The 15,705-nt window shown below is 47.4% G+C and overlaps 1 protein-coding gene across 1 annotated transcript in view; it reads right to left on the bottom strand.

Annotated features, from left to right (window-relative positions):
• The window catches only part of exoc6b (exocyst complex component 6B), a 56,883-nt gene that overhangs the window by 40,383 nt on the left and 795 nt on the right, over window positions 1-15,705 (bottom strand). The window contains exons 2-8 of the mRNA XM_068587768.1: window positions 11,187-11,352; window positions 10,873-10,920; window positions 10,680-10,770; window positions 10,531-10,576; window positions 9,849-10,053; window positions 5,429-5,629; window positions 3,390-3,458 (exon numbers count right to left, since the gene is read on the bottom strand). Of these exons, the coding sequence (XP_068443869.1) occupies window positions 3,390-3,458; window positions 5,429-5,629; window positions 9,849-10,053; window positions 10,531-10,576; window positions 10,680-10,770; window positions 10,873-10,920; window positions 11,187-11,352 (826 nt within the window). The remainder of the gene's footprint in view (window positions 1-3,389; window positions 3,459-5,428; window positions 5,630-9,848; window positions 10,054-10,530; window positions 10,577-10,679; window positions 10,771-10,872; window positions 10,921-11,186; window positions 11,353-15,705) is intronic.

Genomic DNA, 15,705 nt, shown 5'->3' with positions numbered 1-15,705 from the left:
GGACCTCTGTGTGTGTGTGTGTGTGTGTGTGTGTGTGTGTGTGCGCGCACGTCAAAGTCTCTTTGAAGACAGTTTTGGTTGGCGTCGGCGGTCAGACATCAAAACCTAAAACACACAAACTCTCTGAAGGCGTCCGCCTCGTATCTCTTCCTTCCATTACACAGAAGCTCTCTCTCTCTCTCTCTCTCTCCCTCTCCTTCTCTCCCTCCCTCCTTCCCTCCCTCTCTTATCTCTCCTCTGCTGCGTGGGAGCAACATGTCCTCATCAGGTACCAGACTCCTGTGTGAGCTCAGAGGCTCCAGAGCGGCGGCAGCGTATCGACACGCCGCCCGGCGGCTCTGGAGTCACATGACGTGTGACGTCATCGAGGAGATAAGCAGGTAAGCAGAAGAATACGGAGAATAAACACGAAGACGTTGCGTTTAACCCACTGCCCCCAAAAACACGGCCTCAGCGCCAACGACCCTTGCAAGGTCAGCTAGAGGTCAAAGAAAATCCCAAAGCATCAACAGTGAGGTCGACCTTTTGGATATAAAATGTTATGACGTTGTTATTTCATCCTATTAAGACATTTGTGTGATGATTTGTTATAAGTAGAGCAAATATTAGAGCGTTAAGGCCCCCAAAAATAACTGAGGTCACAATGACCTTTGACCTCCATAAAACTAAATGCTAAATTTTGAGCATTTTTGAGACCTCAAAAGAGACAAAAGAAAGAAAGAAGAGAGACAGAAAAGAACGAAAGACTGAAATTAAGAAAAAGAAAAAGATGGAACTGAGTACTCTCTCTCTCCCTCGCTCTTTCTGCAGTGTGTTGGACTCCAGTCTCATGTTTACACTGATCACATCTCTGTCCACAATTCTGCAGCACGTGTGTGTGTGTGTGTGTGTGTGTGTGTCTCTAAGAGTAACAAAGCCGTATTGTTCGAGGGGTCTCTGACGGCTGGAAAAACCGTGGACTTTAAAAAACAAGGAGACAAGAAGGAGAGATGGAGGCCGAGAGAGAGAGAGGAAAAGGAAGAGAGAGAGAAAGAGAGACAGAAAGAGAGAGAGAGAGAGAGAGAGAGAGAGAGAGAGAGAGAGAGAGAGAGAGAGAGAGAGAGAGAGAGAGAGAAGGAAGAGGAGACGGAAAAATTAAAATAAAAACACGATGTGGAGGAAAGTGGTGGTCTTGATTGCAAACTGGGTTCTGCATCCAGGTTTACTAGAAAAATAAATGAATGTGTGTGTGTGTGTGTGTGTGTGTGTGTGTGTGTGTGTGTGTGTGTGTGTGTGTGTGTGTGTGTGTGTGTGATTTTCCAGTCGATCCTCTTGCACAGCACCAGCAAACTCTTTCTCTTTTAACAGTAACTCCTAATCTCTGCCCAACGACCCGTCACTCTCACACACACACACCACTTTAAAGACAGCGTGTGTGTGTGTGTGTGTGTGTGTGTGTGTGACCTCAGAGGTGAAGAGGTCAGACCTTTCAACACCTTGCCGAGACTAAACACACTTCTTTCCCTCCTCCATCTCTCCTCCTTCACTCTCGCTTTCCTTATCCATGTTCCTTTCCCCCTCCTCCCCCTCCCCTCTCTCTCCCTCCCTCCCTCTCCCCCCTCTCTCTCCCTCCCTCTCCCCCCTCTCTCCTGTGGTCATCCCTCGCTCTAATCTCTCTCACTCCGAGTTGTGTTTTCTCCCTTGTCTTCCTGTTTTTGCCCTCTCTAACCTCCCTTTGACCCTCCCTGCTTCCTTTCCTCCCCTCTCCCCTCTCTCCTCGCCGCCTTATCGCTCGGTAGCCGATCCTCTCTCTCTCTCCATCCCTCCTTCCTGTAAACGTCTCGGTGAATTACACCTCCACCTCCCTCCCTCTCCCCATCATGACATCATCTGTTCTCACCCCTTTAAACTCCCCTGACCTCCTTGCCTCCTCCTCTATCATCTAACCTCGCTCACCCAATCGCTCTTCAGTTCCTCTCCTCCTCTCTCCCCCTTTACCCTTCCTCTAACCTCACTCTCGCTTTTCTGTTTTTTTGCTCCCTCCCTTCATCACTCTCTCTCTCTCTTTCTTACTCGTTCATTTTCTCCTTCCTTTCAAAGTTCATGCACTTCCTGTCGACCCCTCTGGTGGCGTTGGCCCGGTCACAGCACACACACACACACACACACACACACACACACACACACACACACACACACACACACACACACACACACACACACACGTTGGAGTGAAACCAGGCTCATAAGGCATCAACATACCTCTCACTAACTTCAAAAGGGAGTCGCCATTTTTAGTCTTTTAAGTCACTAAGATACTTTTCAGCTGTGTGTGTATATGTGTATATGTGTGTGTGTGTGTGTGTGTGTGTGTGTGTGTGTGTGTGTGTGTGTGTGTGTGTGTGTACTTTCGGCCTCAGCCCCCTGAAAGCTTCTCAGATTTCCCTGTTTGTGTTTGCTTAAGTTCGTCTGTTTGTTTTATTTTTAGTGTGTTTGTGTTTGTGTCTCGTGGACAAACAAACACACACCAACAAGGAGCTCATTCCTTCTAGAAGTCTCTGGTGGGAGGATTTCTCAAACCGAATCAACGCTGCACATGAAACACACACACAGACACACACACAGAGCGGTGAGGCGTTCAGCACCGCGGACAGCGACCAGCTCTCTTTGTTCCTCTCGTCGTGTTTCGAGCTTTCATGAAAACTCAGACGCACAAATGAATGAATCCATGTGAACTACGAGACGATCCATTGTGTAGTCAAGTTATCAACAACACACAACAACAACACAACAACGATGTGACGACAAGCGCTACATGCAGAAGTTAGAACAGGAAGTGATGATCAGGGTTAAAGCTCACCGTCATCACGACACGATGCAAACGGTCAGCTGATGGAAGAGAAGAGAGAGAGGAGAAAGAAGAGGAGAGACAAGAGACAAGAGAAAGGAGAGAGGAGATAGAGAAGAGAGAAGAGAAGAAGAGAGGAGACAGGAGAGAGGAGAGAGGAGAGAGGAGAGACGAGAGAAAGGAGAGAGGAAAGAGGAGACAGGACACAGGAGAGAGGAGAGAAAAGAGAGAAGACACAGGAGAGAGGAGAGAAGGAGAGAGGACACAGGAGAGAGGAGAGAAAGGAGAGAGGACACAGGAGAGAGGAGGGAAAGGAGAGAGGACACAGAAGAGAGGAGAGAAAAGAGAGAGGACACAGGAGAGAGGAGAGAGGACACAGGAGAGAGGAGAGAAAAGAGAGAGGACACAGGAGAGAGGAGAGAAAGGAGAGAGGACACAGGAGAGAGGAGAGAAAAGAGAGAGGACACAGGAGAGAGGAGAGAAAGAGGAGAGGACACAGGAGAGAGGACACAGGAGAGAGGACACAGGACAGAGGACAGAGGAGACATGAGCGATGACTCACCAGCACCGTGTAGATGTGCAGGCAGCAGTAAACTGGAGAGAAATCCACCAGATCCTGAGTTCCTGGGACCTGAAGACAGAAACATTCACTGATCACAAGTCTGTTTGTTCACAGCAACGACGTGTTGTTGCCTTTGCGTTGCTTTTTCTTGTGTACGTGTTGACAATATTTGTGTATTTACACGTCACGGACATAAAGATAAAGACACCGACATGTAACAGATGAAGGTGAGTAAAACAGCGACGACAAAGAGAAAGGCCCCAAATGACAAATGTCTTGTTCTTCTCTTCCAGAACACAAGACCTTAATCAGAGAGGGCTTGATGGGCTTTTGTGGGAGACAACAGGAGGGAGGGAGGGAGGGAGAGAGGGAGAGAGAAGGAGGGAGAGAAGGAAGGAGGGATGGATGGAGGGAAGTGTGTTTAGTGAGACTTATGGTAATCGGGAGAAAGACGCAGAAACACAAATTCTGCATCACTTCATCATCCGGTCACCAGCTCTTCTTCTCTCCCTCTCTCCGTCACTCTATTCATCCCACATCCCTTCCTCCCTCCCCCCCTCGCTCCCTCCCCCCCTCCTTCCTTTCCTCCCTCCCTCCCTCCCGGAGAACAACACGGTGGCATTTTACCCGTTTTAACACACAAGAGCAACAAAAGAAAGAAAAAGGACGTTGCCCTCTGGCCCTCTGGAAAGTTTGCCTTCTGTAAATATCACAATGACAGCTTTGATGTGACCACACACACACACACACACACACACACACACACACACACACACACACACACACACACACACACACACACACACACACACACACACAAACACACAAGGTGAAGAGGACAGGAGAGAAAATGCAAAGTATAACGTCTATAGAAGTACATATAAAGTAAATACAGTGAAATAGAAGTGTATATAAGTACATATAAAGTACATAAAGTGTATATAGGTATGTATAAAGTACATAAAGTGTATATAAAGTGTATATAAGTATGTACAAAGTATATAAAATGTATATAAGTATGTATACAGTATATAAAGTGTGAATGAAGTGTATATCAGTACATATAAAGTACATAAAGTGTATATAAAGTGTAAATAAGTATGTACAAAGTATATAAAGTGTATATAAGTATGTATAAAGAACATAAAGTGTATAGAAGTATATATAAAGTATATACAGTGTATATACAGTGTATATTAGTATAAAGTATATATAAAGTGTATAACTACATGACAGGTGTTGTGTGTTGTTGATGATCCAGAGGACGAGGTTCTGTCTGCAGGTGGTTTATCGGCGGCGTTCTCCGGTGGAACCGGCTGACACGCCGGACGGAGAACGAGACTTCTGAGCGACGCGCTCCACTCGGAGGAGCCGTGAAGGACCGGAGAGGAAGAACAAAGGGAGCGGACCAAAAAAACAAAGGATGCGGGGACACAGGGGACGACCGTAGAGGAAGGGGAGGGGACCGGCGGGCTGGCATCGCCGGCCGCCGTCGGCGCCACCGCGGGCCGTGACCTCGGGCGACCGCGGGCCTTTGTTCCAGCCAAGGTCTTCCCGTGAAGAAGGTCGAGTCGAGTTTACCAGGACGTAAATAAGCCGGAGGCAACAAGAATGGCAGCGCGAGGTGACGGGTTCAGCGGCGTTCTCTTCCTCTCGCCTCATTGTGTTGCGTCTCTTTTTCCTCGAGCGCAACAAAGCGCCGCCGATCCCCGCGAGGGCCGCCGCCGAGAGGTCAGCGCCGAAGGGCTTTGTGCCCGCAGAAGCTGGGCCTGTAAACATGTCGCTGAAGGGCATCCTGCGTCCAGGTTGTGTGTGTGTGTGTGTGTGGGGGGGGGAGAGGTGTGTGTTTTGTGTGAGTGTGTTGGAAGATCGGTTGAAATTGTGGTTTGGGATCTTTGTGTGACCTCATCAAGTTTCACTCAAATCTCCTCAACATTAGGAGATGAATGTAGACTCTGTGTGTGTATGTGTGTGTGTGTGTGTGTGTGTGTGTGTGTGTGTGTGTGTGTGTGTGTGTGTGTGAGCTAGAGTTGTCTCACGTCATCATCGTCCTCCTCTTCGTCCCCCACGTCCAGAATGCCAGAGTCCTGTTCCGACTCTGGACTGCCGCCGCCGCCCGGCTCGCCGCTGTCTGGCCCCGCCCCCATCGCCGCCATCGCCGCCGCCATCGCCTTCCTGCCGCGTCGGCCAATCAAGCCCCTCGGCTGCGAGGAGCTGTCCAACGAGCGCTGCAGCTGGGCCTGAAAGCACGACATAAACAAACATCGGTTAAATTCAAAGGACGCCGTCGTTTCTCCTTCGGTTAGTGCCTACATTTCCCAGAACACCTTTCAAACGCCAGAGGAGCAGGAGGAGGAAGTTTAGCTTTTTTTTGGCGAGACTTCAGAGAACTTCAGGGGTTCTGACACCAAAACCAGATGTTTACCGGGAACAATTACACCAACAGACAAGAAGAATTACACGTTGCAGGAGAGAGACGTTACGACCCAGAAGGGACTCTGAGCCTCGGAAACCACCTTTTAGAAACGTGACTTACAGAAGCGACTAAGAATACAGCGGAGGGGAAAATGTCCAGGCAGGAAGGGAAGGACAGGAAGGATGACAAAAGCACATAAAATTAGCGACGGGAGGACTTGAGGGAGAGGGAGACGGGGGTCAGCCTCCATGTTTGAGAGAAAAAAGGAAAAGAAAAGGCCACAATTGGGACAGTACATTTGAAATATATGTCAATTTTTATATAAGTAAATACGTATTAATATGTAGGAACATTTAGGTAATGCAGCAATGATCCTTTCGGGGAAGTATCCCCCGAAAAAAGGGGTGTTGCAAAGACAAAAGGAGTTGGAAACGCTTCGATACCCTCGCACTGTTTGGGAGGGAAACAATGCATCATGGGAAATGAGGCTTCAAGTTTCTATTGTTGACTCTATAAAGATAACTGAGCTCATGTTTTTTGTCTCCATTCTATGTCCAAATGTTATATTTTGCAGCTTTAATTCAGATGCCGCTAACGCTGCTAGCGCTGCTAGCGCCGCTAGCGCCCGAGGCCCTCGTGAACTCTCTCCTACCGCTAGTATCCGTGGGAAGCTAAAGAAGCTAACGTGCGTCTTTCCCTCCACGCCCAGATCGGGAAATATCGACTTCGGCTTCCCGACACGCCGTCTGTCCGCTGAAGACGTCAATGGATACGTCAGAGGCTTCGATTTGGGCCTTTAATGACGGCGCTAATGAGATGAACGGGTGTCGGTAGGAGGGTGGATGTGCACTGGCTAAACAATGCCATCTTTGATCTAATGCCCACACACACACACACACACACACACACACACAACAAATGAGTCATATCAGACAAACAGAATCAGTGGAAAGTCTCATTTCTCAAGACAGAAAGTCCACTGGGGGAGGAATGTGCCAAACTGGGGGAGGAGGAAATCTAAATACGTCTTTTTTACCGACTCGAATCAACCAACAAAAGGTCTGGAAAGGTTTGAAAACACCGAGAGGACGACGGAGGGAAGCCGGCGCGGACCTCCGCAAACACAAAGTGAAGAGTCTCGTTTTGTTTTGTGCCGTTTCTCTCTCGGCGTGACGCTCCTTTCCCATCTTAAAAAAAACATGAAAGACGGAGAGACTGACGTCCTGAAAGTACGCGGCGCCGCAGACGGACGTCAGCGCCTGCGTCAGAGAATTCCACTTCGCCGATGTGTTGGGACGCGAGTCCTGAGGAGTCCTGAGGAGTCCTGAAGGAGTCCTGAAGGAGTCCTGAGGTTCCCCCATCGAGCCCCTTCTTTAAACTCCCGGCTTTTGTCACCCGTCCCTCTTCGGGGGGAGGCGGCACTCGGCGAAAGCACTCGAAGGTTTTCGAGTGCGGGAATGTGCGTCATCTAATGTGAACCTCAGGGGGGAAGAGATGAAGTGCAGGAGGAGGAGAAGGAAGAGGAGGAGGAGGAGGGAGAGAAGAAGAAGAAGAAGAAGAAGAAGAAGAGTCAAAGGTTGGAGGTGGTGAAGAAAAAGAAGAAGAAGTTAAATGTTGGAGAAGAAGAAGATGATGATGAAGAAGAAGATAAACATTGGAGAAAGAGAAGAAGTTAAATGTTGGAGAAGAAGAAGAAGAAGAAGAAGAAGGAGAAGAAGGAGAAGAAGAAGAAGGAGAAGAAGAAGAAGAAGAAGAAGGAGAAGAAGGAGAAGAAGAAGAAGGAGAAGAAGAAGAAGAAGAAGAAGAAGGAGGGAGAGGGGGCCGAAGAGAAGTGAGAACAAGCCGCTGATGATGAGAGCCAGAATCTAAAAGCCACAACGTAATCCATTTACAGCTAAATGACACTAAACGCTCCTAAATGATCCGATGATGACTTCTGTGGCCTCCCCCCTCCCCCTCCTCCCCCTCCTCCTCCTCCTCCTCTTCCTCCCCCCCTCCTGGGACGAATACCAGCCTCGCCGCCCGACTTCGAGGCGGCTCACGGTTCCTCTTTCGCAAGCGCAGGAGGAGGAGAGCGTCCGCACGGCTCTGCTGACAGGTGGCTTCAGCCGGTTGTTTGTTGGCGGCTTCTACTTCCGGTGGAACAGATAAATTCACATCGCGTTTCTGTGACACTGAACAATAAACTACTGCCAGCTGGGAAGTTGTTTTCCAAAAACAAAGTGCCACCAAAGTAGTTTCCCCAGCTGGTGTCCCTGAAGGAACACGCCCCAAATTATTTATGACATTTGAGTCTCGCTGGCGGCTGTTTGTCATATTTTACAGATTTTTTCGGAAGATGGTTTTTCTCACTATTTGGTGGAAAGAGTCCACAGCAATCAGAGATGTACTCAGAGTACTCTGAAGTATTGTGTTACGGAGTAAAATACAAATACAATAAACATATTAAACATGCTGATGCTATGGATCACTATTTGGCGGGCCGACCCCCGAACCAGAAGTAATGTCTGATTGAAGGGAACTGTGGAGCGTTATTCGGCAGGTAGCACACACACACTTGCACGCACACTCTTGCTCTCACACACACACACACGTGTGTGTTCGGTAACTAGATACAGGTAATCAATCTTCTTCCACTTCACAGGCCCAACAATATGCTTCCTATTAGTGTGTGTGTGTGTGTGTGTGTGTGTGTGTCTACTGAACGCGCAGCAGAAGCTCTGAACACGTCTTTTGCTGAAAGTGAATCGAAGAGGGAAGAAGATGGAAAGATGAGAAGATGGAAACAACGGAAGAGAGAAGAGGAAATCTCCTCCATCCTCCTCACTCGTCTCTCCCTCCACCTCTCCATCGTTCTTTTTTCCTCCCCCTCTTCACATTGTTCTTTCCCTCTCTCTCCCTCCATCCCCTTCCCTGTTCTCTCCTCTCTCTTCTTTCTTTATTATCTGTCTCCCCCCATCTCTTCCTCTCTCTCTCTCTCTCTCTCTCTCCATCTCTTCCCTCTCTCAAAACCTCCTTCCTCCTGCTCTTGGCATCCTTCTCCTCCACCCATCTTCCACCCTCTCTCCCTCCTCTTCTACGGGCATGTGGCAGCAGACAATAGCTCCATTGTGAGCCCCGTTCTCTCCTCCGTCTCCTCCCTCCCTCCATCCCCTCCTCCTCCTCCTCCTCCATCCCCTCCTCCAGATCTATTTATTTTCACATCCTCGGTGGCGGGCGCTGCAGCGGGTGCAGGGAGTCGGAGCTAATTTAGAACAGAGCGCAGCGGAGAGACACGCTGTCTGAGGGAGGAAGAGATGGAGAGAGAGAGAGGAGGAGAAAACAAGGGACAAAGGAAAGGAAGAAAGTCTAATTTGTTCCTCCACACACACGTAAACACCCTCACTGAGTGATTGAGTGCGAGCGCTCCGAGCCAAACGCGGGAAACTACAAGTTAATCCCGCTGGCGGTGTCGGGCCGGCCGGGGTTTCCTCCACCTCCATGCTAGCTAGCGCTAAGAGGAGTTAGCGCTGAGAGGAGTTAGCAGGAGAGGAGTTAGCGGCGTGTGAGCATGTGTGTGAGAGCTTGTGTGTGTGTCTGTGTGTTAGCGTGAGTGTGTGTGAGCATGTGTGTGTGTGTGAGTGGCCTCTTCGCTGTCTTTAATGTTTTCTAAATTGTTTTTAAATCTGCTTTTCATTTTATTTTCATTTTTCGTGACTGTTTTAATGTTTTCTTAACTGGTTTTAAATCTGTTTTTAATGGTTTTATGGGAAGCACTTTGAATCGCCTTGTTGCTGAAATGTGCTCTACGAATAAACTTGCCTCGCCTTTAAGTTTCAGGTAGAGATCCCTTCACCTTCAACTCGCTGGTCAAACAGCGGCAACGAGTGAGAAATGATCCTCTAGTGACACCTAGTGGACGACGTGACGCTCTGCTTCAGCCTCTGAAAGCTTTAAACGGGTCTGTGCGGGCTGTGAATACCTTCTCATGCCGACAGGTCTGGCTACGGGTCAGAGAGCGACCTACAGGTCCTCATGGGTCCGTCATCCGTGTGTTGGCTCACCTGTCTGATGGCGGTCTCTCCGATCTTGTCCGAGTGCTTCCGGATGCTCTCCAGGAAGTCTCTCAGCTGCGTCATGGCCGTGTCCCGGATCTGAGTCCTCAGCTTGGGGATGTTCTCCGCCATGATGGAGCAGAACCGGTACTGGCCGGCTCTGGGGAGACAGGTGTGCTCCAGCTGCTCCAGCGTCCGCAGGGCCGGGTAGTACCTAACACACACACACACACACACACACACAGACATACAGACACACACAAATTCATGAGCAACCACACTCCCATCTACAGGTGGGGCCAAGAAGAAGTCAAACGCTGGAGGTGAAAAGAAGAAGAAGAAGAAGTCAAACGTTGGAGGTGAAAAGAAGAAGAAGAAGAAGAACAAGAAGAACAAGAAGAAGAAGAAGAAAAATAAGAAGAAGAAGAAGAAGAAGAAGAAGAAGAAGAAGAAGAAGAACAAGAAGAAGAAGAAGAAAAATAAGAAGAAGAAGAAGAAGAAGAAGAAGAAGAACAAGAAGAACAAGAAGAACAAGAAGAACAAGAAGAGTAGAGTGACGGTACAAAGTGCTCTGGCTCCCTCTAGCGGCTGTAGACAATAGTCCAAGTGCAACACTTCTTAAAAAATTGATTGAAAATTGATTAAAAAATGTGTGAATGAGCTGCAACCCAATCGAGAGGATGTCGCTGACCTTTTGGCCCTCATCTGCTCCAGAAGTCTGCTGTACATCTCCAGGACTGAGGAAGAGCACAGAGACACGTTTAGGACCGCGGGTCCGTCTTAAAAACACAGTTAAAAGCTCAGAGACGCATCTCGCTGCTGGTTTCTAGTCGCCGTTACCCGGCAGGCAGTGGGACAGCTTGTCGATGGAGGTGGCGATGTTCCTCTGCTGCACGCGACACTTCTGCAGCTCCTCCATGGAGCCCATGAGCTGAGGAAGAGTAGGAAGAGGAAGAGGAGGGAAGCGGCGTTAGGTCTCCTGAAACGAGTCCCGATTGGACGCTTTGGATATTTGTGAAACGTGTGGACTCACCTGTTGGCCGTCATCCTGGAGACGCTTGTTGGTCTCAGTCACCTGACTCTGAGACAAAAACAATAATTAACACTAGTTAGTTTTACTCATTTATTTTACTTTTTAAGTCCATCTTTATCTTTATCTGTCAACTTGGCATGTTGCGAAACTAAGTTGCATACGCATTTTATAAATCAATGAATGGAGAGAAGAAGAAAAAGAAAAAGACGAACCCAAAACCCTCAAACCTCCAGAGCTCTTGAGCCCTTGACACATCCCTCCATCTTTCCTCTCTCCTCTTCCTCCCTCCTCTTCCTCGCCCCGTCCCGCCTCACCTTCAGCTTCTGCGCCTCCCCTCTGACTTTGAGCAGCTCGGTGATGGAGTCGACGAACCCCTGGAAGTGGTGGTTGCACATCTTCTCGATCTCGCGGTCGTGGTTCCGGATGCGCACGTCCAGCTTCTCCATGAAGAGGCCATGCTCCTGGCCGTCGTACACCGACCTGGGCGGCGAGAGGGGGAGAGAAGACGGGCTTTATGGACTGTTCCACTCCTCCTAGACATTTAAAAGCTCCTCTTACTCCACTTCTTTGTGGCCTAAACGCCTCCATGCGGCGTCAAGTGAAACAATACGACAAGAAAAGTTCATTTAGAAACTGATAAACGCTCCGAGGCCGCAAGGACGAAGGAGTTTGGAAATGTGGTGTTCAGCATGTGTCCACTAGGGGGCGGCGCTGCATTGCTGCTGCTGCTCTATCACAACGGTAGTTTCCAGGTCGGTGCCTTGCTTAAGGGCAGCTCCACAGTGAGGGGAAGGCTTATGACAACGCACAACGGCGTGTTATCGTGTCCTTCATGTCAGGAAATCTACATTGAAAATGTAAAACCGGGTCCTAAATAATAAAGTCAAACATCTCTGGATCGCTGCTTCTCATTTTAGTTCATTTGCGAGGCTTTTTCAGCTGGTTTAAAACCAGTGTTCAACATTTCTACTTGTTTTATTCGTCAGTGACTCCAGCACATGGCACATTAAGATATTTAGACAGCAAGTCCATTAAATAAAACTATTAAAAACTATAAAACTAGTTTTGCTGGAGTCTGTTGGGTTAATATGCCACACAACGTTTTGATGAGCTTTTTACACGTATTTAAAGAGCAGAGCAGCTGATACGTAACACTAATATCTGATAAAACACAACTATTTAATTTAACAACACTGCAATAGCAATCACAGTTCTTCCTGTGTTCTTTCCCACACACACACACACACACACACACACACACACACACACACACACACAGGTATGTCTTGACCCCCCCTCCCTTCCTCCTGTTGACCAGGAAATGCCCGGCTCGTACAATAGAGAGCGGCTCCGTGTTCTTTCTTTAGAAACAGTTTGTGTGTCGACGTCCGACGAAGACATTTGTGGAATTGAGGAAAAAAAGTCCGACGTGAGCTGGTTTCCTGCCAGTGTGGACTTGACTATTATGCTTAATATCTTTAGCAAACCAATTATTAAGGTTATAAATGACGCACTAATGGTTAAAATGTGCTTCATAAACGTGTTTTAATGCTGCAATTCTTGATTATTTCAGGTAGTTACTAGTCGTTAGTGAAGTATTAGTTAAGTCATGACATCACCGTAAACAGATGCCCCTGTGTGTGTGTGTGTGTGTGTGTGTGTGTGTGTGTGTGTGTGTGTGTGTGTGTGACAGCTGGCTAAATAGGATCTTAACCCACTTATGAGTGTATGCATGCATGAATATGTGTGTGTGTGTGTTGGCGTGTCTTCCCGACGACAGGCTGATGACTCAGCAGGGTGTGTGTGTGTGTGTGTGTGTGTGTGTGTGTGTGTGTGTGTGTGTGCGTGTTAACAAGCTTGTGGCAGGTCCCTCCCTTCACAACGACTCCAGACATGCCGAGTCTGATTATATTATTATTTAGTTCTGCGTCGCGGCTGAAACTTTGAATCATAAATCGTTTTAAATGTTTTTCCCAACATCTGCGTGTTTAGCACGATGGCAAATATTATAAAACACTCAAAGCACATGAAGCAATCGTCTCCCTTCAGACAACAAATACACTTTAGGCAAGTTCAAGGATCAAAATCAGCCTCTGGAAAGAAACAACGACCAGAGACTGCGTTTAAAATGGTTCAAGTTTAAGCTCAGCAGCAGTTGATGAAACCTTGTTTCTGCTTCAACTGGTGCTCTAACTGGTGCTCTAACTGGTGCTCTAACTGGTGCTCTAACTGGTGCTCTAACTGGTGCTCTAACTGGTGCTCTAACTTGTGCTCTAACTGGCCAGCACAATTTCCATAAGTGAATCTGATAGCCAACCAATCAGAATCGAGCATTTCCCACGGCTGCAGAGTGGAGAACCGCACACATAAAGGCCCCCAGTCATGAATGATGGGAGGATAAATGTGGAGAAACTAACCAGCTGCACACTGAGAAAAACACACAATGACACACACACTTCTTTGAGCCGACGCGACAAACAGAACCCAACACAAATAAAGTCGTGAACACATTCAAACAACTCACAGGGTTCAAAATCACGGCAACGTCTCTTGAAGAAATGTAAAAAAAAAAATTCTTACAGTTATTTGGCTGAAGCGACAAAAAGCCTAAAATCACAATCCCCCAATCAACAAATTCAATAACTGCATCCTGAGGTCATCAGGTTTGGGCTGAACCTTCCAATTAGTTCCATATATCGTGAACAAATGCAGCCGTTTACTTCTTGGTGATGATGTAACTTCTATTTGACACCGATACGACCCGACAAAGATGCAGAGGAATCCGGCAAGCGTGCAGAGACAGTGAAGGAAGTGTGTGTGTGTGTTTGTGTGTGTATTTATAACAAGTACAGTAAGTCCTCTCAGAGCTCTGTAACCGATCACTGAGCGTATTGATCGGTGATCGGGTGTGGAGGCTCACGGAGACAGACTCGTCTGTGCAGGTGAGTGTTTGCAACCTGAGGGAGTCGAGGAGGAATGCTGCAGCCGGCCTCGACCTGCATACACACACTTAAACACACACTTAAACACACACACACAGCGCAAACTCCCACCGCCAGCCTAGTTATCCATTTAAAGAGTCTTGATCTTGGGGAAGTTACTAATAAGTAATCTAAGAGAGAGAAGGGCTTCCAGGGCTGAGCAGAAAGATGAATACACACACACACACACACACACACACACACACACCCCCAGCGGGTCCTTCTACATCTTACACACCGCAGCCAGCAGCCACATATCATAAAATACTCTGTAAAATAATCTGTTTGAGCGCAACAAAAACTATCCTGAACCTGTAAAAACTACTGGATTAAAAGTTACAATTCAAGAAAATCCAGAGAAGTTATTTATTATATCACTGTTTCCTCACAAAAAGGGAAAAATTGAGCAATTTATAGTCCCACAAACATTTTCTTTATCTCTGTCGAACACGAGCTGAACGCGACAGGAATTGAGGAAAAGTCTCGGGATGAGGAATAAAAACGGCAGCAGGGAGGAAACAGTTGCATCCTTCACCCGATATATCTGCCTATTGGAAGAAAAAAAACACACACACCCCGAGTCAAATATAGAAAATAGCCGCTGGCGAAGCCGACAGTTCCAAACATAGACCGTGATATTATTTTAGGTGCGTGACGGCGCACTGGAAACACTGAGGCCGAGTCTGACAGAAGCGGGAAGAGATGAAACGTCACAATATGAAACGATACAACACACACACACACACACTCAGAGGAGAATGTCGCAGCTGGAGGCGTCGCACAAAGCTGTCGAGTCGTATGATGAACGGATCTTGGGCGGGCCTCTTGACAACACTGACCTCCCGTCAGGTTTACTGCTCACACAATGAAACATAACCGCTGCCGACCTGCTACATATCCAGCGTGCAATAAAGCTTACCACCTAACACATGTAGAAAACATTATATAATTAATATTTGAGCCACGCCTCTCAATCTTATCTTACATCTTATTGTCCTTTTATCTTCACACGTTCTCTCATCATGGTGTCGTTGACCTTGTGTTGACCTATGTGACGAATGAAGTTAAACTTGTAACCGGATTAAACATCTGGCACGAATACACACACACACCTTTTACGAGCCTTTGATCGTCCAGTTCCTCCGTTGCATTTCCCCGTTCATTCACTACATGTTTCCGCTTCAGACAATCAGTTCAAAGACAGCTGGCCAAGGACGCGCTTCACTCCGAAGAAGACGTCTTCAGAAAGGATGCGCTCATGGATCACGCTGCTTTTGTTTTCTCCACATGCGATATTTTTAAATGACAAACCGCAAAAACCCCAGACTGCCTGCTCTGTGTATTTTGGGAGCCTGACATGAATGAGATCTTCTACTACATTTTTTTTAGACACACGAGTCCGTACAACAACAAAAACAACAACATAAATACAAGACGAGTACACCAAGACGCAGTGAAATCATGGCAGTCACTCGTTGAGCCAAACTACAGAGGACCAAGTCAGTGTGTGTATGTATATATGTGTGTATACGTATATATGTATGTATATGTGTATAGGTATGTATGTATGTGTGCGTATATACGGATGTGTATATGTATGGATGACATACATGTGTATATGTATGTATGTGTATAACACACAAACACACACACACACACACACACACACACACACACACACACACACACACACATCACTGCTCATCACATGAAGGGACTGTTGCTAATTTCAGGTCCACAGATGAAGCAATGCCACATCGTCCCAGATTAAAAGGGATGTGAAACCATGAACCCTGACACACAAACACCCCCCAAAAAAGAAAAGAAAAGACATTATTCAGTCTTTAATTGT

Source organism: Clinocottus analis, unplaced genomic scaffold (assembly GCF_023055335.1).
Source record: "Clinocottus analis isolate CAN_PGR_092001 unplaced genomic scaffold, fCliAna1.0.p SCAF_21, whole genome shotgun sequence".
NCBI lineage: Eukaryota > Metazoa > Chordata > Actinopteri > Perciformes > Cottidae > Clinocottus > Clinocottus analis.
The sequence above is the reverse complement of the archived record's forward strand: the minus strand, read 5'-3'. Positions and strand labels throughout refer to the sequence as shown.